This window comes from Borostomias antarcticus (genome assembly GCF_949987555.1).
Source record: "Borostomias antarcticus genome assembly, chromosome: 6".
Classification (NCBI taxonomy): Eukaryota; Metazoa; Chordata; class Actinopteri; order Stomiiformes; family Stomiidae; genus Borostomias; species Borostomias antarcticus.
In genome coordinates, this window is record NC_140239.1 from 26,421,011 (window position 1) to 26,444,131 (window position 23,121).

The 23,121-nt window shown below is 50.9% G+C and overlaps 1 protein-coding gene across 1 annotated transcript in view; it reads left to right on the forward strand.

Moving 5' to 3' along the window:
• Window positions 1-23,121, forward strand: part of atad2b (ATPase family AAA domain containing 2B) — a gene marked incomplete at its 3' end in the record, with an annotated part of 70,558 nt that overhangs the window by 16,985 nt on the left and 30,452 nt on the right. The window contains exons 20-24 of the mRNA XM_084440103.1: window positions 4,489-4,624; window positions 6,208-6,404; window positions 7,654-7,813; window positions 11,372-11,494; window positions 15,596-15,718. Of these exons, the coding sequence (XP_084296229.1) occupies window positions 4,489-4,624; window positions 6,208-6,404; window positions 7,654-7,813; window positions 11,372-11,494; window positions 15,596-15,718 (739 nt within the window). The remainder of the gene's footprint in view (window positions 1-4,488; window positions 4,625-6,207; window positions 6,405-7,653; window positions 7,814-11,371; window positions 11,495-15,595; window positions 15,719-23,121) is intronic.

A 23,121-nucleotide genomic window follows, 5' to 3' on the forward strand; every position in this document is an offset into this window, starting at 1 on the left:
ATATGGAGAGAGGGGAATCGCCTAAGGAGCTGCAGAAATGCAGTCGTGAATCCATAGCAGGACTAAGTGGGGAGGCCTGCCTCGCTAGTGAATAACAAGGGTCGCGACCCCGGATGTGTGCCGGTTAAGGAACAGACCCGTGACCCAGACATCGAGCTGCTGGCGGTCGCCGTGCATCCTTACTAGACCCAGGGAGGTTTCCTACGCCATTGTTCTCGTATATCCCGGCGTCAGCTGATGCGGGAGCAGTGTGTGACATCACTTCAGTCACGGCGAGACTACAGTACAGACCAGGTGCACCAGCAGAGAGAACAGGACTTTGGACTCGGATGTATTTAAATGGCGACGCCTTGAGGGGATTTATTCAAATACGGCCTAAATGTCCACTTGGACTCAAGGAAGAACTGATTACATTTTGGGGGTCGAGGTCAGTGTGACCTCACATCCGTCCCATTCTCGTGAACGTGATATCAGGAACGCCTTGAGGGAAACATCCACTTGGATTCAAGGATGAACTAATTCGATTTTGGTAGTCGAATGTCAAGGTCAATCTAATAATCACATTCATTATATGTTCAATAAATAAAGCTACCCTACCCCTGATAAAGCAAAATTATTCATTTAATGTTCATTGTTTGTTTTTTGTAGAATCCCCTCAGTCTCCACTAGTGCATAATATGTTATGAGTCTGGACAGGCATGGATGTGAACTGCAGCTTGGCCATACAACCCTGAGGCGGTATTTCTAGTTTATTTCTATCTATGTCACAACGTAGGCTGCATGAACTTCGCTACCTGGTGGTTGGTGGTTAAATAGGCCTACCCTGGTGGTTTAACCTCCTACCTTGGTGGTTAAATAGGCCTACCCTGGTGGTTTAACCTCCTACCTTGGTGGTTAAATAGACCTACCCTGGTGGTTTAACCTCCTACCTTGGTGGTTAAATAGACCTACCCTGGTGGTTTAACCTCCTACCTTGGTGGTTAAATAGGCCTAGTGCCTAATTGTGGGTAGGTTACAGTACTTGTGGAGAAAACGTGCTGACGGAACAGAGCGCTCATTACGGATGGAGATGGAGGTCTGGTTTATTCCTCCTTGTGGACCGGCCGGGGCTCCAGAACACGTCTGTTTAAACTGTCCTTGTCGTTCTGGCAACGACGCTGGTGACAGCTGTCGTCACGGCGAGCGGCAGGGAGCGTTGTCCCTCGCCTGCCAAATCATCTCACCAGGCCCTATCGACAACACGGCACCCCCCCTATCCTACGACTGTCACCCCTCCCCCACCCTCTCTCTCACTCCTCTCTCTCTCCCTCTCTCGATCTCTCGCTCCCTCTCTCTCTCCCTCTCTCTCCCTCTCTCTCGATCTCTCGCTCCCTCTCACTCCACTCTCTCTCGCTCCCTCTCTCTCCCTCTCACTCCACTCTCTCTCTCGCTCCCTCTCTCTCCCTCTCTCTCTCTCACTCCTCTCTCTCTCGCTCCCTCTCTCTCTCTCTCTCTCCCTCCCTCCCTCCCTCTCTCTCACTCCCTCCCTCCCTCTCTCCCGTCTGCCCACGTATCCCCACAGGGACAGACAGCGGGCGAGCGAGGTGTAGAAAGTGAGAGGAGAGAGCAGGTGGCTCCAGGTATCAGTCAGTAACACCGGTGCACATCAGGGATCGTTGTACCCTGGAAAACAGCTCCTGTGCTGCGTCGCAGGTAGGGGGCGCTCTGGTACCTGTTGGGACTCCCTGAACCCCGTCAGAGTGGACTTCTGCTGGACTCTAAAGTAGGGCTGGGTATTGGCAAGGACCTCACGATACAATACATAACACGATTCTTTGTGATACGATACAATACATATTGTGATACAACAAAATTGTAAAATACGACTGAAAATACAACTCCATCGCCCGCTCCTGTCTCGGATAAACGTTTTCATGGTCTGCTTGCATACATTTAGATTAAGGTTGTCCTTAACTGATGAACAGGTCCTCCAAATATTAGGCTATTCAGTATATCAGATTCAATTTCAGTATACAGTATATCATTCGGACCAATGCCTCGTGCCCCCTCCGTTTTTTGGGGTTGCATGACGCCCCTGAGTATTGGGACCAACCTGTACACATTATCCCTCCAGGAGCTTTTCTGACATCCCGTTCTAAATTCAGACCGACCCCTGGGTGTGGTCAGGATCTGTCAGTACGTTCTGCCAGGACTCCTTTGTGGAACCAGTCCCACACACACACACACACACACACACACACACACCCACACACACACCGCTCCCCTTTGCCAGCACAATGGGCAGGGGATTAGTTGTACGGAAATGGCTCCATGTGTGTTAGACCTCAGGGTGTGTTCAGAGAAGTCTATTATTAAGTATTCAAACTGGTTGAACCCAAACGTCACTGGCTACACAATTTCTACACTGATGAGAAAATGCAGCCAAATGTAATAGACATTGAATGATCTAATCAATAATTCCTATCAGCTTCTGAATGGCCATTACATAGTTGTCTAGTCTAGTGGGCCTCGGCTGTCACCGGTGACGATGTCCATCACACAGACGGTTTCGTTGTTTTGTCCGCGTCCGTAAGGCTTGTGAAAAGAAGAGCCCCTTTTTGGGTTGTACGAAAGCCTCGGCGCTTTCCGGACACGGTGGACGTGATTCGGGAAGGAGTTCTTAAAGAATCGCCCGGTCTCGGGGGCAGATAAAAGATCGAATTCAATCAAGCAATGACTCAGAGCCGCTTTTCGCCTCACCGTACCGCTCCTTCAAAGAGCGAATGTTTTTCCGTTTTCTTTCATTCGTTTAGGGATCCGTCTGTCCGTCCTCAGTCCAGGCCCCTGCTTGTATCTGTACTGGGAGAGAGAGATTGAGAGAGAGAGATTGAGAGAGAGATTGAGAGAGAGAGATTGAGAGAGGAGTGAGAGAGAGAGGGAGAGAGGGCGGGAGGGAGGGAGAGCGAGAGAGAGGGAGAGAGGGGGAGAGAGAGCGAGGGATAGAGAGAGTTTTTATTTCGGCGTGTTTATCTGCCCCTCCCTCCCTGCTGACCGGTAGATTTATTATTCTTCCAGCGCAGCGGAGCTCCAGTTTGGCTTTGCTGCTGCGCCTCCGAGCCCCACTGATCCCCGGCCAGGCGGCCTGCGCCTCCCTCCGGCTACCTGCTCCTTCATCCCTGCATCCATCCATCAATCCCTCCGTCTATCCTCGCCCCCCTCATCCCTCCCTCCCTCCTTCCTTCCTTTAGCTCCCCGGGTCTCGTTCAGGACAGAGGAAATCATTCGACGCCGTGCGCCGACACGAAGCTCTTTTTTTTCCTCTTCCTCCCTCCATCCATCGTTTTCCATCACACCCCCGGAGCAAATCTGCGCCATTAGCGTTACCCGGCCGTTGCGTCGTCAAAGCCTTTCGGCTCAGTTGTTGGATGTTAAATTCCGTGGGTTCTTAGCCGGTCACCCTGCCCCCGTCCCCAAAAATCCTCTCCGAAAGGCTCGTTCACATCTCAACAAACATCTGCACAGCTTGATTCCTCTCTTATCACAGCGTTTGAATCCTGCGTTCACACAAACAGCCCTTTGGATGTGGAGACACACACGCTTAGTCTCTCTCTCTCTCTCTCTCTCTCTCTCTCTCTCTCTCTCTCACACACACACACACACACACACACACACACGCAGCATGTGCTCTGCAGGGATGTGTGTCTAGACAAGAACTGGAGAGATGAAGAGTCCAAGACTTCTAGCTCAGCGCAGAATATATCAGAAACTAAAAGTAATTTGTAGCAGGGAGACAGTCTGTTCTCTGTTCAATAATAGAGTTTAGACACCAAAGTCCACTAAAAGTTTCGCACAACTTCTCCATCTTGGGTAGACATATGGGAGAGTGGATGGTAGCAGACGTACATCACTCCTGTGAGTTAGCAGACAGGAATGGGCACCTGAGGAGTACAGCTAACACACACACACACACACACGGACAGGCAAGGTCGATATCAGAACCCAATCGATCTGCTTCACGGAACACTGCTTTGTTTTTTAACACTTATCCCTCATCTGAAATTCAGCATCTTTCATGGTGTCAGAATATCGATGGTGAAGTTAGGTCAGAGAACAAGACACTGTCCTCGGATGTCGGTCTGAACGGAGGAGAGTAAATAACTGCCCCCCCCCTCTCTCTCCCCCTCTCTCTCTCTCCCTCTCTCCCCCCTCTCTCTCTCTCCCTCCCTCTCTCTCTCTCCCCCTCTCTCCCTCTCTCTCCCTCTCCCTCTCTCCCCCCCCTCTCTCTCTCTCTCTCCCCCTCTCTCTCCCTCTCTCTCTCTCCCCCCCCCCCTCCTCTCTCTCTCTCTCTCTCTCTCCGAGGGAGATGGATTGAAGCCACAGTGTACTGTTATACTGTCACCCTCTAGTTTAACTGGAACTTACCAACATGTGCTCTTCAGGGGTCATTCTTGTTGACAGACTGTGGGGCTGTGCTGTTGACTGATGTTGTTGTTGTTGTTTGTTCTCCAGGTGAGGAGTATGTTCCAGAGGACCTACGGGGAGGTGGTGAGTCTGTCTCCTCCTGGAGAGGAGGAGAGGAGGAAGTTCTTCACTGACCTGCTGCTGGTCCAGGCTGCAAGAGCGCCCCCCCACAGGAGAAACACAGGTACTACAACACAAACACACACCAAGGTGTAGATGCTTGCACACACACGCACGCTCATGGGCACACAAACACTCACACACTTGCACATGCATGGACTCACAGACACGTGTAGACACATTCCTACACTAGATAGGTAGCCCCACATCTACCAATTACACTGGTCAGCAAGCACCTTGATGAAGCACATTGTCGCGCCTAGCAACAAGGCCAGCCCCACCCCTTTGTCTTAGCTAAAGAGCTCATCACACTCCTTAGTAAAAGTTGGTCTGAGCAACTGTGTGAATTGCTTTTTAAGGGAAGCTCCTAGCGCCCCAGGAGGTGTTAACCAGGGTTACGGAATCCCATCTGGCACACTACCCCAGCGGGCAAGAAAAGCGCCGTTCATCCATTATTCTATTTCATCTCCCCTCCTCTGCGACGGCTCACCTGAACGTATACATCGACTGTTAGATTTCCCGTCTCTCCGAGAGAGGAGCCGACTGCTTCACCACCAGGCTGCGGAGCTCCAGAGACCAGGCCCTGGGGAGGGGGGGTGGGGGGGCTGACGCAACGTGACGCCGGTAGCCTCCCGTAGTTCTCTACCCCCGGTCTGAACTCCTCCTCCTCCTCCCAGACCTCCGCACTTCCTTTCCTCCCCCATCTATCCCCTGCTTCTCTCTCTTTCTCTCTCTCTCTCCTTTCTTCCACCCTCCCCCACCCAACTCGCTCCTTCCATCCCTACCTACCCCCCCCATCCCTGCCTCTCCCTCGTCCTCTGTCCCTACCCACATCCCCGTACCCCCTCTCCATCCCCCCCTCTCTCTCCCTCCATCCCTAGCCATCTCCTCCATCCTCTCTCTTTCTCCACTCCCCTCCCCCAGCCCCTCTCTCTCTCTCTCTCTCTCTCTCTCTCTCCCCCCCTCCCCCTCTCTCCCCCCCCCCCACCCCCACCCCGCCCTCCCCCAGCCTCAGTGTATCTGTGGCTACCAGCCCAGTGTGGGAGCGAGCTGTCGGCCGATGCCTGGACAGCAGCAGCCTTTCAAATGGAAATGCTTCTCCGGCAACGCCTCGGATCCAGGATCCCTCATTGATGTGAAGCAGGGGGTCCCCGCTTGCCCGGCTCCGCGCCCGTCGGGGGTCCCCCCGCTGAATAAAACAGCAGCTCAGCAGCTTCCGTCAGGGCTACTGGTGGGGGGGGGGAGCCGGGAGACGCGAGGCAGGCGCTAGCTAGCTCTCACGCCATTAGCTGTAATTAGACTCACCGCTAGCCAGTCGGCGAGCTGCGTTGTGGCTACCGCTAATGTGGTTCTGAGGCTAAAGATGTTGACAGGCGCCTGGGGCTTGGCGGTGGGGGGGGGAAGGAAGAAGGAGATCTATAAGCCACGCGGAGCCGAGAATTTATTTCCAAAATATGGATTTAGTCCGTGTGGTTGTGTGTGCGCGTGTGTGTGTGTGCGTGTGTATATACTTACTCTCACCTCTGACCCACGTTTCTCCCCCTCTCTCTGTCTTGTCACGTGCTCGGCGCGCGGAGGCCTCGAGCCACGGCTTCTTGTGTTTCCACGAGATAATGACCACCACGCGCCTCCCCCTGTGTCCGGCAGGTGTGTGCAGCGAGGAGGCTCTGCCGGTAGCGGAGGCCCCGGCCCCCAGGGTCCTCTCCGCCGAGGAGCGCCGGCGCCTGGCCGAGCAGGAGGAGAACACGCTCCGAGAGCTGCGCCTTTTCCTCAGGGACGTCACCAAGCGCCTGGCTACCGACAAGCGCTTCAACATCTTCAGCAAACCTGTCGACATCGAGGAGGTGGGCTCGGAGGATGCTCGCGTGCGCGCACAGGGCTGGACGCTTGGCTTTTCTCCAAGTAGCACTGTGCTACCATGCTGAAAGATTTAGTAGCACACAACATTTTTTAGTAGGACAATTAAAATTCAGCAATTTTCATAAAGGGGACATTTTCAAACAAATAGTGCTTATTTAGCCTAATCCTAACCAGGGGTGAAAGCAGGATTAAGTTATTGCAGGCACTACTACTCCAACCTTCAACATCCTTGTTCAACAACCAATCACACACCCTTCCGAGGATGTGTTTACGGAAGCATCGAGCACTCGACTGTGTCATTCATGATTTAGGTTGTTGATCGTGAAACATCACAACTTATTACTTGTTTTAATTTATTTATTTTGTTTTGTTTTGTTTTGTGCAAAAACGACTGCTCACTGCTGTCTGCCAAAACCCACAGCACTCGAGTCTACAATGCAGACTGCCGTGCAACATAGTACGACAAGCGAATGTAAACTACTGATGGGAAATGCGAGTTACAGAAATGCGCCTCAACACGGGACACATTCTGTTGATGGAATACCACAGAGATTTTAATGTAGCTGAAATTGACATTGATTTAGGAGAAATGCGCTTGAAAATTGTGTGGATAAAGGGCCTGTTTTGCGTGACGGGCAGATGTTGCGTCCCCTAAAAACACAAAACAAAAAACATGTTCCTTGCTGCGTACCGGCTCTAAATCTTTTAGCGGTATGGCGAACCGGACCGTTCCGGCCTACTTTCACCCCTGCTTAACGCCCCATCCTCCTCTTCGTCCAAGTCACTCTCGTTTCTGTCTCCTGCTCTGTATCAGATCTGATTACGTAGCTAAATGCTGCGCTTTATTGATCGATTCAGAAGATTCAACCAGCCTATTACGTTAGTCTAAACATTCGCTTGAAAAAAAGGAGAAAAAAAATAGTGCTCACGTTAAACAGCACATGTACCAATGTTTGTCGGACTCGCACTGATGCGACAATGTAATTTTCTAGTTGCATTGGAAATTATCCACTCGCAAATGCGAGCAAAACAGTCGCACTGTCCAGCCCCACACACACACACACACACACACACACACACACACACACATACACATACACACACCCTCCCTGACTGTTTTTTTGGATGGATAACCTTGCCTTGTCAGTGGAAACCACATGGAATGGTTGAAATAGATAAATAGATGACTCTTGAATTGTGCCTCTCCCCTATCCGCTCCCCTCTGTTTGTCAGGTGTCAGATTATCTGGAGGTGATTGGCCAGCCCATGGACCTATCCACTGTCATGACCAAAATCGACACCCACAGGTACCTGACAGCCAAGGACTTCCTGTTTGACATTGACCTGATTGCGAGCAACGCGCTGGAGTACAATCCTGACAAGGACCCCAGTGGTAAGGACACCCACGCTCGCACTCACACACACACACACACACACACACAAGAGGGGAAGGGGGGGGGGGGGCTTGGGGGGCTGCCTGTTTTGTATTTTCAGACTTAATATACTTCCACGTGCCCAGAGCTGGTGAACTGGAAACGCCAGACCCCCTTCGTAGATTTGATTAGTGTGCCAGTTCAAACTAATTAGACAGAGCGAGAGTTTCATAATATGATTCCTAGAAAGTGCTCCTGGGCAGCAGAATTACTGAACTGAACCAATCAGATTTCTTTCAACTTATAAAGCATTACCTTGACGCAGTCCTGCCCTGCTCCTTGGCAGAGCTCTGCATTAATCTGTATCCCGCTAGATTCTATCATCCTCTTCCCTCACAAATAACCAACTCTACCCTAGAGTGCTTTAGAGTTGGTTGCTGCTTATGATGAAGATCATTTAGAATAATCAGTCAATATCATAATCAATAATCATAACCGCCAAGGGCGCTGCCAGGAATTTTTAGCCCCATGAAAAGATATGAAATCACGACCCACCAGTGTTGGAGGTGTCATTTGAACATTGGGCAGGGGCACAAAGCCCCCCCCCACCCCCCCCCTGAAAATTTTAAGCATCAAACACTTAATTTTCTGCATTCTGGGTTATTCCGATGTACCAATTTGTGCCTTTTCTGCATCAATTTATGGTGCGAATGGCTTATGTAAAGAAAAACACAAAATTAAGGCACCAGGTGACGATTCCAAATATAATGGAATAATAATGCACTAAGGCTCCCAGGCATTCTGTATGTAGATCAACCTGTCTCATTTAATATTGTCCCTGCTCAGTCAACACACAGGCATGGATCATAGCCAACCAGCTAGCTAGACAGCAGCCAGCCAGCTTGGCCATAGGCTGAAGTTAGGGCAACATTATTCAATATTCAAGGTTTTTTCTTGAGGAAGCTGAGATATGAGGCTCCACACCAGCTCTCCTCTTCACTTGCAATTCACTGCTAGCGAGTTCCGTTTGGCGCCTGGGGGCAGGACCGAACCATTTCTTGAAATACAGAGGAGGGGTAAATTGGGTCTCTGTATCTTTACTTTTCACCAAAAACAAGAAAGGAAAAAATAAAGCCATTCGTTTTATTAGTATATTGTAAAATAAATAATGTATTAATGGAGATGTGTTAATCATTTAATATTGAAAAAAATTGCCTAATGTTTAAATATTTTTTTAGGGCCCCTGTCAGTCACAGGCCCTTAGAATCATCCTAACTTTGCTTCCCCTGACACCCTGGCTAGTGTTCTTGTTTACATGAACGTGGATGAGTCTGTATACTGGTCTGTGCACCCAAACCCATGAATATATCACTGTCCTCTCGGACCACAGGAGGGAGATTAAAAGAACATTTGCGCTTTTTCTGTCTGAATTGATTAACACAAGTCATTGCATTAATAAAGCCATAGAGAGAACTTGATCCAATTAAAAAAAAAACATTTATTTCTCAGCGTGCCGCTCCCGCACACTCTCTCTCTCTTCTCCCTCTCTCCCTCCCAGCCGCTCCGCTCCCTCCCTCCCTCCATCTCTCTCTCCTCCCTCTCTCTGCCTCTCTCTCTCTCCAGGATACAACAGTCGTTACAGGGGAGATCAGTAAATGCATCGTTTCACAGCCAGCACAAATGACTACATCATATCTGCGGGTTTGCAGGCAGAGGCCTGCATCATTTGGCTGAATGCAGGCTCCACAAGTGAAGCTCCAAAGGGAAGAAATGCAATTAACCAGCATAATAAGAGGGAAGACTAGCATCGCCCCACCCTGCCTGTCCCTCAATAGAAGCCAGGTCCAGCACAATGCCCCGTTCCTCTCCTCTCAACGTTGTCTCTCTCTCTCTCTCTCTCTCCCAGAGCTGCTACATTAAAAGGCGACTCTCTCTGTGCAACCAAAGAAAAATGCCAAAGACCCCTCTCTCTGACAGACGGGTGCATGCACTCACCCACACAAAAGAGAGAGAGACACACACACACACACAAAAAAAATAAAAAATCACAGTGCTGCATAATTAGGCCCATCCGCCAGTTAAGCCTGTGAAGCTGACAGATTGGCTAGTCATCTTGGGCTGAACCCCCACTGAGTGTGTGGAGTAACGACTGACGGTCTCTCTCTCCTCTCCTCTCCTCTCCTCTCCTCTCCTCTCCTCTCCTCTCCTCTCCTCTCCTCTCCTCTCCTCTCCTCTCCTCTCCTCTCCTCTCCTCTAACCTCCTGTCTGTCCTGTCCTGTCCTCTCCTCTCCCCTCTCTCCTCCCTCCTCTTCGCGTTGTCTCGCTCTCCCCAAACCCATGTTGAAAGGGCAAATGTCTCTGTGCGACACTCGAGAGAAAAATGGCCGGAACGCCCTTAAACTGCGAGGAAACAGACATCAGCCGGCGATTCCTTGTCTGCTCTTGACAGGTTAGCCAGCCAGGGACAGGGAGATCACTGACCCCCCCCCCCACCCCTCTGCACTCACCCTGTCCTCTCTCTCGCGGATGTGCGCACACAAACACACACACACACACACACACAAATCCACAGTGCTGGATAATTAGGCCCATCCTCAAGTTAAGCCTGGGAAGCTGGCAGATTGGCTGGGCTTCTTAGGCTGCACCCCCTCTGAGTGTGGAGTAATGAGAGACGACCTGATTACAGGCACTCGCCTCCTCTCCACCTCCTCTCCTCCTCTTCTCTTTCTTCCTCTCTTCCCTCCTGTCCTCTCCTCGCCATTGTGTGTGTGGGCGTGTGAGAGCTCTCTGCCCTCCTGTCCTCTCCTCGCCATTGTGTGTGTGGGCGTGTGAGAGATTGGCGAGGCGGTGTTGACACCGCTGGTATGCTAGAGGTTTGTCCTGACGATTACCACCTAAAGGCAACTCCTAATGCTACGGCGGTGCACTTAACCCTTTTCTCCGTCAGAAATGGAGAAACGGTGTGTGATTTGCCCAGAGGACGCTGCGTCTGAGGGGCCAGGGGCCAAGCTCACTATTAAGCTCTTACTCCTGCCGCAGTAACGGCTTTTCCCCTATTTGATGACTAGGGAATGTGCCCTATCGCCTAACATCTCAGATAATCTGGCACCCAGCCAACGTCATCAAAATCATCTGGCACCTAGCCTATTACCCCCCATCTCTCTCTCTCTCTCTCTCTCTCTCTCTCTCTCACCCCCCCCCCCCCCTCTCTCTCTCTCTCTCTCTCGCTCTCTCGTCGTTGCGTAAGTGGCTTTCCACTTAGGTTATGAGTAGAACTGGTTCTTGTCGTTTTAATAGCGGATTGTATAATTGTTTCTGCACAAATGTCCTTGCTGTTTTTGCGCCCAACTTACATACCAGAAGAGGACCACGAAGTAAATAAGTCGCTAGACTTTGTGTTTGTGTTTTTAATCCTCGTCAAAGGGGTTTTAATGGATGGTATTGTTGCCTGATTGGTGTACAGCTCTAATACCATCAGTTAATTAATACACCCACAAACACACCCTCTCATCAGGGCCACACTTAATTCACGTGCATTTTTCACGAATGTCTTGCATGTATGTGTCTCCCCCCCACAGACAAGATCATCAGGCACCGAGCGTGCAGTTTAAAGGACACGGCCCACGCCATGCTGGCCTCTGAGTTGGACCCCGAGTTCGATCGCATGTGTGAAGAGATCAAGGAGTCACGCAGGAAGAGGGGTAGGCACACACGACTATTACCCACCCAGATCTGCGACTTCTGTTCAGAACATTTAGAATCCAGAACACGGAAGTTGGTACCCGTGTTCCCGGAATGTTCTCCAGCATTTCCGCCAGACACACCCAGGCAGTCTGTGACGGACTCAAAGGCAGGCATGTTGACGACTTGAGTCGCTTTCACGTTCACACAAGCTGTGTTAGGATACATGTAGCCAAATAGTCAGCACACACACACACACACACACACACACACAGACACACACACAGACCAGTGCATCGGCACTATGCAGCTGCCCACTTGGGAACAGCGTTCGAGTCCTGATCTTGCCAGAGCCAAGTCTGGCCGGATCGCCATAGGGAGCGACGCATTGGACAGTCGCTCACTTAAGCCTCATTTACATTACATTAGTCATTCAGCTGACGCTTTTATCCAAAGCGACTTAGAATAATTGCATTTAACGTAGGAAGAGCCAATGTACCACTACTTCACAGAACTCACAAGTGCATCTCCTTTCTAAAACAAGTGACTAAGAGCATAATCTAGTGCTGAAGGCAAAGTGCAAGAATAGCAAACTAAAAATACAATAGGTGCTTATCAGGGAGGATCGCGGTAATACTTCTTGAAGAGGTGAGTGTTGAGCATGTGGCGAAAAACTGGCAGTGGCTTTGCTGTACTGACATCAGTGGGCATTCGTTCTACCACCGCGGGGCCAGGACAGAGAAGAGCCGTGACCACTTGTGTATCAGAAAAGGTAAATGACAGGACCAGTTGGGTGTCATCGGCCTAGCAGTGATAGGAGAAGCCATGCGAGCGAATGACAGAACCCAAAGATGTAGTGTAGAGGGAAAAAAGGAGAGGACCCAGGACAGACCCTTGTGGAACCCCCGTAGTCAGACTTTGTGGCCCGTCTGGTAGGATGCAAACAGGGAACGTGCAGAGCCAGTGACGCCTTTCTCCTCGAGGGTGGAGTGGAGGATCTGGTGGTCTACCGTATCAAATGCTGCTGGTCTAGGAGTATCAGGATGGAAGAGGGAGCGTTCGCTCTCGTGGCATGGAGTGACTCACTGCAAGGAGGGCGGCCTCTGTTGAGTTGCCAGCCTTGAACCTGGACTGGTGGGGGTACAGAAGGTTGTCCTGGTGGAGATGCAAAGATAGTTGGTTACAGATACAGGTACAAGTGTTTTCGATAGAAAGGATAGAAGGGAAACCGGTCTGTAGTTTTTGACGTCAGAGGGGCCGAGAGATTTTTTTTCAGGAGGGGGGTGACTCTGGTAGTCTTCGTTAGGAAGGAAAGGAATTCTGGCGCAACAGACTTGAGGAGAGTGGAGGGGACAAGTTCCAGGGAGCATGTGGTGGGGCTAGATGTAACAAGTTTGAGGACCTCCTTAAGGGACAAAAGTGGGATAAGGTGGGACGTGGAGAGGAGGGGGGGGAGCAGAGAGGCAAGAGAGGGTGGGGGAGGACAGGTGAGGTTGGTGCATGGCGTGTCGACTTGGGGATTGGGGAAAGAGGATCTGATATTGTTAACTTTCTTGTCAAAGAAGTTGGCGAAATCATCAGGGAGAAGGAAGGAGTTGGGAGTAGGAGGCGGTGATTGGAGTAGTGAAAAGAAAGTTTCAAAGAGTTTTTAGGATTGGAAGCAGAGACTAGAATTTTTGAGCGGAAGAAAGGAGCTTTAGCAGCAGATAGGGAGGAGAAGAATGCGGAAAGAATAGATTGGAAGTTAAGTAGGTCTTCTTGAAGTCGGCCTATTCTCCATTTATGCTCAGCTATTCTTAGGCTCCATCAATCAGTGTGCACTGAGTAAGAACATATTTTTGATTTGAGCTTTGGAGGGGACATTAAATGCGAAGCCGCGTAGCGGTCGAGCAGAATGTTTTTTGCACTTTATAGGCTATAAAATAAAAAAGCATACTTTTGAGCTACAGTCAGATATGATTATCCTGATGGCTGGTTCTTTAACCTCCAGAACTGATCATGCATTTGGCCCTTGTTTCATACACAAGCGATAGGGTAAAAAAAAAAAGTACCTTAACATTGTCTGGTTTGTTTACTAACTTAAGTAGGTGAGTGAGCCTCATGGCTCAAATCTTGCCGCTTTTGCAAACGTAGGCAAGTTGTTGTCGTTAATACGGGATTGTCGGGATGCGTGGATGTACTGAGGAGGGACGCAAGAGTGGAGAGTTCTGCGGAACTGGCTGGATGTATGGACGACCGAGAGGATTAGAGACTTCGCTGTCAAGCTCGTCTGAGGACGACCTAATGAACTGTGGTGTTGACGGAGGCTCTGAGCTTTGTAGCCGTGCAACCAAATTCAACCAGATACTACGGCCAGCCTCTCATGCGTTAGTAAGAAACAACAAACCAATCAGCGATATTGGGCTAGGGAGGTGGGACTAGTAGAGAAGGAGATATGTTAAGCGTTTGTGTACCAAATTATTGCTGGGGACAATTCAGTAGTCTCTGAATATTGATGGGGACATGTCCCCACTTCCCAGGGCCCCCCCCTAAATTCTACGCCCATGGCACTGTGTCCGACAGCCATGGGGCAGGTGGAGTTGGCCATGCTGGCCTGGAGGTAAGGGGACAGAGATTGTCCAGAGAAGAGGAAAGAGTAACCAGGAGAAGATCAGTAGCAGTATCAGAGGTAGGAGAGAGAAGGATTCAGGGGTGGGGAGGGCAGAGGTAACGAAACAGGAAAGTCAGTAGGGGAAAGCGAGCGGAGGTGGCTACAGGTAGTAACCATGTGGGTAGGAGGAGGAATTATGGGGGAAGAGGGGAGGGAGTAGGACATGAAATAGTGGTCAGAGATGGCGGGGAGTGACAGGTTAGGGGTGGAGCAGTGTCTAGTGAGATCCAGCTGGTTGCCGGCATTGTGAGTAGGAGGAGAGAGAGGGAGAGCCACTGCTGGGAACTGGGCTTTTGTCTCCAGGGCACATCTGGGCCCAGGTGCACCCAATCATGCATGCAGACCGCTGCAACACCTCGTTGGGGTTCTGTTTACACCGTCTGTAGTTGGAGGACGCAGCTGTTGATGTCATAGCGCAGAGGGCACGCGGACTAGTAGGTGCGGTCCCCCCCCCAAAAAAAGGGAGGCATGCATGCCTACACCCTCTGATGACGACATTTATGTCGCGCAGACCATCGCGCGGAAAGGATAGCCAAGGATTTAGGGTGGTCAGTTTAACTCGGCTTGGACTCGTGAGCCCTGCGGGTGTCATAGTTACGTCAACGGGCACCGAGTCAAGAAACTGTCGCCTTCTTTCGGGTCACCGACCGACAGGCGGGTTGTGCGTCAGGTTTGGCTACCAAAATGGGTGGAAAAAAATCGGAGAAATGTCTTACCAATTGGTAAAGAGCCGTTCTAGTCCAAGTGCTGGTTAGCTTCCGCCATTTTGATTCCGCCGTCCTCATGTATCGTGCCGGTCCTTCTTGGAGCAAGCAGGGGAGTTTGAGGGGCCAGGACCTCGGCAGCCCGTCTCCACGCCGTTGTCTCCCGAGTAGGGAACCGAGAGGGGGAGGTCTTTCGCGGGGGCCTAGCCGCCACTCCCCGTTTCGTAAATTAGCGGCAAACGGGGTGCAGCTCGCCAGATGGATACTGCAGGAGGAGAAGCCAATTACCTGAAAGGCAATACAGCTGTAAATATTTCATGCGCCAGCAGAAAGATGCTAAAGGTATCAATTTGTTCAGTTAGGCTGTGTGGGTGTCGGGTGGCGTCAGCAAACCGCAGCTGGGATGTGCCCGAGATAAGGGAAGGGCTTGGGTGGGGGGGGGGGGAGGGGGTGGGGTGCAGGCTCCGAATTTAGCAGGAAGCTAAATATCATTTTGCACTGGAATTTAAATGTCCGCTCCCTGGGGGACATGTTGGTTTGCTCTAGTTCAATCGTTGATGCTCGTAAGCTGGAGGGACCCAGATACACACACGCAGACACACACAGTATATCTGTCCGTCTTGCCTGTATGCACGTCTAGCTCAGCGTCTGCCTTGATGTGATTATCAGTCTGTTTGCTGTCTTCTCACACACAGACCCACACACACTACTGTATTGTGTGTGTGTGTGTGTCATGGTTGGTAACTGATCTTCTCTGGCGCCTGCAGACCTCCAGACACCAGCCCAGCCGACTGCAGCAGCTCCGGGCGCCGTGGTAACCAGGAAGCCCGCGGGAGAGGAGCATGCTGGGAGTAGCACTCAGGGCGAGGGAGTCGACAAACACTGCAGCAGTGAGTACAATCGCGCGCGCGCACACACAACCACATACACACACACACACACACACACACACACACACACTGCTACTGCCACTACTACCCCATGCTTCGACACATGACACCATTTTGTGTGGACCATGAACCATTGATATTCACTCTATGTAGCCTACCTCTGTGTGTTCAGCGGTGTGTAGATGTGTGTGTGTTTGTGTGAGGTGCGTGTGTGAGACTCGGACCACTTCATTAGCTGCTGAGGGGCCCGAGTTCACAGCATTTTAGAGCCGAGTCTGTTTAGCTGATTACAGCTCTGCTTTCCTGCTGAGAAGCTGCCTTGCTGCTTTAGCTTAAAACACACACACACACACACACACACACACACACACACACACTACAGCAAACTTACTGCAATATTGTGCCATGGCCAGATGTAAGAGATGACACACACACACACACAAAGTGTCTCCTCTCAGCGGTGTGGGCGCAGCACAGTCGGCAGGCTCATTAAAGATGCTTGGCTCTCCTCTCCTCTCAGAGCGTGACCAAGCCACGGAGCAATTACAAGGCCACCTGCAGCTGCCGGCTGGCGCCCAGGGAAACGGGGAGGCCAGGTGTGGCCGGGGGGTGGGGGGGGGGGGGGGGGGGGGGGGGCAGACAGACAGACGAGGTCGTTACCTGGATACGATGGCTGCCGACGGGTGTGTGTGTGTGTCCGTAATTGGCGCTGACACCTGAGGCGTCTCACTTCCAAGTGAGTTAAGGCTTTTCTGAAACGGTAGATACCGGAGTAGGATTCAACTAACCGACCTGTAAAAACTTGCGAGTCGGGCGTAGAGCACAGCCCTGTTGGCCCTCGCGAGCTGGAGACGAGAAACCCAGTCTGCCTACATCTCCCCGCGCGCGCTGCAGTACCGCGTCTCGCCACTCGATGGCGCCTGCCTCTCAGGAGAGCAGCCTCAGTGGACACCCTGCGGAGTGAACCATCTCTTCCCAGTGAGGATGCAGGCGGCCTTGAGAGATGAGAGGCCCTCTTTGCCAGCATAAATACTATAAGAGGCTGCGGATGTCTTAGCTCCCAGCGGACTGGTATTCATCTTGGCCGGGCTAGGCAGCTGCAGAAGCCGCGTGCTAGCGTGGCACATATCTGGCTTTGGGGTTATCCGCTAACTCCCATCCTAATCCGAGCCCAGGATACAGCACGGGAATCTGTCCAGTTGTTGTTGATAGAGCAGCTTTAAATGTTTGCTCGTGTCACGAGTATAACAGGGTTCCCACGGTACCTGGAAACCATGGAAAACATGGAATTTATTTTTTCATTTTCCAGGTTTGGAAAAGTCATGGAAACTGAGCAAAAGTGAACACTTACATGGAAATTGAAACAGTTGTCCTGGAAATTTTCATTGGATGATGTGTAAAATAGTAATAAAATGAAACTATTGAGCACAGAATTAAGATAAGTTTATAAAAACCCTTTACATGTGAACAGCTTTTACTGTAGAGTTAAAGTATAGTTTCGGATTGGTGGACTTCGGGAATAATAACCGAGAAACGTTACTCGCAATCTCAATAGAAGGGTCAGATACATGCATTTCCCAGCCAACACGGGAGCCTTGACATCCACATCTTATGCATGTTTATCCTCAAATGTAAGTAGCTGTGTTTTAACTGTGTGGTAAACCTGGGTTTATCAATGTTAGTTAGTAAGCAGTGCAATCTTGCTAACTAGCTAGCGAGCTAGGTAATTTTTACCTTGCTTTTAAAATACTAGAACTATGTTTGATCCCCATATGTATTTCACTCATTGACTTTTCCTAAAACCGTGTTATTCACCACATTTAGGGGTGTTTGTTTTGAATTTGTATTCATTAATGATGGTTAGCAAGCACATGCAGTGCAATCTTGCTAGCCAACATTCAGCTTGCTAACTAACTATCTAGTGTTGGCTAGCTTGCATTGCTAGCTAACTACCAATACATTTTCACATTAGGCTGTGACATTACTTCTATACTAGTTGACATGACCAGTCTAGTCTTGATCAATTTTGTAACATTCATTCTTATATCTACTTGATATAAGAAAGAAAGAAAAATTATACTACTAAATAGGAACATTTGGGGAAAAATGATACCACTAAATAGGAACATTTGGGGAAAAATGATACCACTAAATAGGAACATTTGGGGTGAGACATTTTTTTAAATCATTGATCATGACCAGACTTATTCTATACATCTATACTGTTAAGCTAAGCTTACTAGTGAGGTTGCTGTACTGAGGAACCACAGGGGAACCAGCCTTATGTTTTCCCTTTTAGGTTCATTAGTTTGATTTACAAAAGCTTTTACAGAGTAAGAGTAGGCATACTACCCCTTCTACGTAAGACTCATAATCTCAAATGTGTGATGCATTACAGGAGTGAGTGACAATGAAAGTGAAAAGCTTGTTGCATTATTTCATGCATTGATATTATTAATAAGACAATCTCTAAGCATTTACAATGTAGACTTGACTGGCACATCTTTTAAATCAGGTAAGTAGTCAGGTGTGTGTGTGAGGAGAGGGGGGCGCGGATGGGGGCGGAAAGCTTCAGGGGCCTATAGATCATCACTTAATATGGTACCTGGAAAATCAAGAGGTAGCATGGAAATTTTTTTCAAGGCAAGCGTGGGAACCCTGTATAAGTTACAGCAACCAAGCACAGGCACATTAAACCTCCGTTTGACCGGCAAGGCACTTGTGGTTGTCGTTAACAGTAAGTAGTCGAGCAGATGTTCCCTCCCTCCTCTCGGCGGTTTGGCTCCCTCCATAACTCCTCACCTTTATCCAAGTAGCCTAGTGGTCACAGTTGACATAGTGGTCACTACCTCTTTGGGGGGGGGGGGGGACCTCCATTTATCGCCCTCTCCCAAGGTCTCGTTACTTCGCTCAGGTAATTAATTACTGGCAAAGTCATCGGCAACCAATTCTCACCTGGAGCAGCACAGCAGGGCGACCTGGAGTGGCTGATGAATCGGTCACCGGGAATCAATTACGTGTAGAGAGGTTACAGGGTCCTGCGCCCCCACATCCGGTGTCGAGTTGGCGGCCGATCAAAGTGACTGGACAGCTGCAGCTACTTTTGATGACGTCCCCTAGCAACTTATCTGAGGTCAGGTGTGTGTGTGTGTATGCATGTGTGTGTGTTTTCCTCCTTCAAGGCCAGGGGTAAAGGTTAGGATACGAGGAGGGGCAGCCAATCCCAGTGCAGTGCTCTGGAAAAGAGAGTAATCTTACAGCCCTTTAAGTGACTACGGTTTCTACAGGATTGCTGTCTTTTTTCCACCTCTCTCTCTCTCTCTCTCTCTCTCTCTCTTTCTCTCCCTCTCTCTCTCTCTCTCTCTCTCTCTCCCTCTCTCTCTCCCCCCTACCCCTCCTCTAGGTACTGTAGTTCACATACAGTATCTTTACCTCATCTATTATTCACTCCGCTTTCTTGGCTATGGCATCGTTACTATACACACAATGTCTCTCACCTTCACTTTTCAGTAGCCTTTATGTCTATGGCTTTCTTCCGGAACATTCATTTTAGACGAAAAGATATTGATAGTTTGAACAATACTCCTAGACGGCGTGGTTTGTCGGGTGTTTACACGCGTACGATTCACGGGCGCCTTCTTTGTTCTCGCCACAAGAACGTCCTCCGCGTCAATCAATCCGACGGCCAGGGCGGCCGCCTAGGAGGCTGCGTTCACGTGGAGGAGCACTGCCGTTCCCCGCCTCTCCTCCTCCTCCTCCTCTTGCGTCATCGTAAACACCCCCTCCCCACACACACACCTTTTCTCCTCCTCTCTGCCGTCGATCCATCAGCAGACCTTGGCGGAGACCAAAGAGTTTCTTCTTTCACAAAACGCTCCAGCTGCATTTCTCAGGGCGGCGTGGGCGCTTGAATAGAAGCTGACCTGGATCTCGCCTGCGGTGGCGTCTTTCGGTGAAATGTTTCTCTCCGCCACCCCCCCACCCCCACCCACCATTGTCACGGCCAAGGGGACTTAATAAAAACACTCGGAGCAGAAAGTAATTTTCCGTTTCAGAGACCGGCTCTCCAGCGCCTGACCGCCGACTTCCTGGACGCCCTGCGGTTCGCGTACCGGGTCCGAATCACGGAGACGCTTTCAGAAATGCGGGTAGACCGTGACACGGTGGCCAACGCGTTCTGTAGACTGCTTTTGCACAGGGAAGACGTTCATATTTGACTTGATCAAAGTTCAGCGGACTGAAGCCCAGACCGCGGTGTGCTTCTCCTCCATCCACAGTTCACGCGGGCTGATTGAAACTTATGTTTTCCCACGGTAGAACAACGCAAATGCCATCCGTCAGGAACAAAGCTAGCACCTGTTTGTGAGTGGAGGAAGGCCAGGACCGTTAGTGTTATTATTAGCTATTAGAAACGGACCTGAAGATTCTCACCCACAGCTGCGTCTCCATCAGGAAACAACGAGGCGCGCACGTGCCGACCCCCCGTGGCGCTCGCTAATGAAACACCCCCTCCTTACCCGAGCCATCAGCCAATGAGCTCTTAGCAAAAGCTGCCATTTTGTAGGCACAGATGCCTACTGGAACATTGTGGCACCAAGCGTGAAATGAATGTAAAATCAACCACAATGCCTTTCCTTTCTGTTTATTGTTTTAGGGTGCAGATGAGCCAGCAACAGAGGGAACAACTCTCAGAGGGCGCTCGCTCGCTCTCTCTCTCCCTCCCTCTCTCTCTCTGCACCCCCCCCCCCCCCCCCCTTCTCTTTCTCCACAGTCTAATTCCGAGCACGTCACGTTGCCTGGTCGTTTGTCTTGTTGACGTGTGTTAAGTGTACACTTGGCAAAGTTGCCGCCTATACTCCCGGGTTTAATATCTGTTGTTTATTATCTGGCTATGCAGATCTCTGCGAATATCACTGTAAATGCCTCATGGCCTCCCCCTCCCCCCCGCTCGGAGTGCGGCGTCAGAATGATGGAACGCCTCCGCTCGGCGCCCGCTCGCGTCCCCGATGGGGGCCGGGGAACGTGGAAGGACAGCATCCAGGGGACGAGGGGGTCGGCTAGAGATGCGTCCGAGCTACGCCGGCGCTTTTCCGAAATGGATAAGACTGCGATTTGAGATTATTTTGGCCTTCTGAAGGGAGTCTCAATCGGTTTGAGCGTTCGCCTTGGAAGAGAACTACAGTTTTTGTCCGTGTGAAAGGTAGCGCCAGAGCCCTCATTAGACTGACAGCAGCGCGGTGGTCAGAGAAACGCGCCAAGCGTCTTAAGGAGGATTCATTGTGTTGAAACCTGACGCGCGTCCCAAAGTACCCTAATTAACTTAAGTGCGTTAGAACTCTCTGTCCTACCATTTCGTCAGATAGTCTGTGCGATTAATTAAGGCAGTTGCATTACCAAATTTGATGTTTTGTGAGCTTCTTCTTTTTTTCTTCTTTGGACGAGTTTAGGGAAATCACCATCGGCTCCAAATTGCATTTGAGAAGCTCAGCTGTCACGGTCCGCGGCTTGTCAGTTTTCCAATAAGGATTTGCTGCGATTGTAATTATGTGAGCCTTCCAGGGCAGCGCGTGGGATAAACAACCTCCCGTGCACTTTAAGCTCACCCCGGAGCGCCCACACACCGCCCTGCTCCTCCCGGGCCTTCGCCCTCTCCGCCGGGTGATCCGGGATCATGCAGCCAGTTAGGACCGGTTCTGACCGGATCGATCACGATCACGCCGGCGCGACCCGGCGCATCGGGCGGACTTGCATGGGGTTTGTTTTTCTTCCCGTCTCGAGCCCAAACTCATATCGAGTCTGGCGGATGCAGTGTCTCGCTCCCAGACTGTCAAACAAATTTGCGGATAACTGAACCCGTGTCCTCCTTACGTGACCCGTGTAACCTTCTCTCTCTCTGTTAGTGAAATACAGTTGGCAGTTTCAAAAGTCGTCATACCTGGTAGCCGTTATGTGGAAGACTTGACCTTAAATATTTGAAGGCCTGTGGAAATGGGACGGGGGGCTATTGATCGCTATTAGCTAATCTCGGTCGCACCGCTAGTGTCGAGAGAGCAAATAAGGAAACCGCCCTGGTTATTGACGCCGTGTCTGCGACTAGAAGTGTGTCCTCCATTGCTCTCATTTGCCATGTCTGAATAGCTATGAAGCTAATGTCTCTGTGTTCCATGGAGCATATTCCTAAACCATGCATTCACACGCGCGCACGCACACACACACACACACACACACACACACACGCGCGCACGCCACAGCTCCATGGTTGTCGGAGAGGCACATTACCCCGACCTTGCATTAAGCCTCTGAAATAACCGGAGCACAGACAGACACTTTTTAATTATATTTAATGACTCATGCAGCCGCACTCAACAAGAATAAACGAACGCCATATCTCCATTAGTGAGAGGAAAGATACCTTTGCTCTAACGGCAGCATTTCCAACTAACCACTTCTTAAGCCAGTCATCTGTGTGTGTGTGTGTGTGTCTGTGTCTGTCTGTCTGTGTGAGAGAGTGTGTGCGAGAGTGTGTGCGAGAGAGAGAGAGCGTCAATGGATTTATTTATCCACTCATCTCCTCTGTAATACTGCATGACAGACGGCTACTAGTTACCGCGGCCCCCCGAGCGTTCCTCTGAGGAACGAGCACGAGAGCCTTTTAATACTTTCACGAGGGCCTCTCTGTCTCGCCACTTGTCTCGCCAGCACAGCCCATCGCAACGCTCTTCCGGGGGCGTCTGGCCACTTCGTCACGGACAAGTGCCCCGTAAATCGTTTCGCACTGGCGTCCTCATGCAGGCGACCTCTGTGGGGGAAAGACCCGGCGCCCGTGATCCATGGAGGTCCAGCCCTGCCTCTGTCATCCCCCCCCTCAACCCCCAAGTCTACTTGATGTTCAAGTAGCTCCTTCCCACCTAGCCTTGAAAGTTCACTTTGGGTGCTCCAACTCTTAGGGCGTTAGCAGCAGGACGTCCTGCGGTCCTGGGTCCGCCATTTTATTTGTGGGGTGGGGAGGGAGGAGCAGGATGCAGCCCCAGCGTACGACGGGAAGAAGGGAAGAAGCACGAGTCAGATCCGCCGTGCCGTGGCGGAAAATCCCCTTTTGGTTCCGGAGCGTTTATCTCCCAGCGCCCGGCCTCGGTACCACGCGGGGCCCAGGCGCAGCAGCCCCGGCCAGACAGACGAGGCGAGCAGCAGCAGCGGCGCCGCCCGCCACGGGGAGGCCTCGAGAGTAACGCCTTCCCGACTCGCTCCATCCCGCCGGGTTCTGGCGGGCGTAGCCGCGCGTCAAACGGGGGAAGATTTGAGAGGTTCTGGTGTCGGGCGAAGGGTAGGGGACCGGGCTCGATGGCAAGTGTCCTACTGGAGACACTCAGGATTCAGGTTGAATTGGAACTAGAATGTCCCCG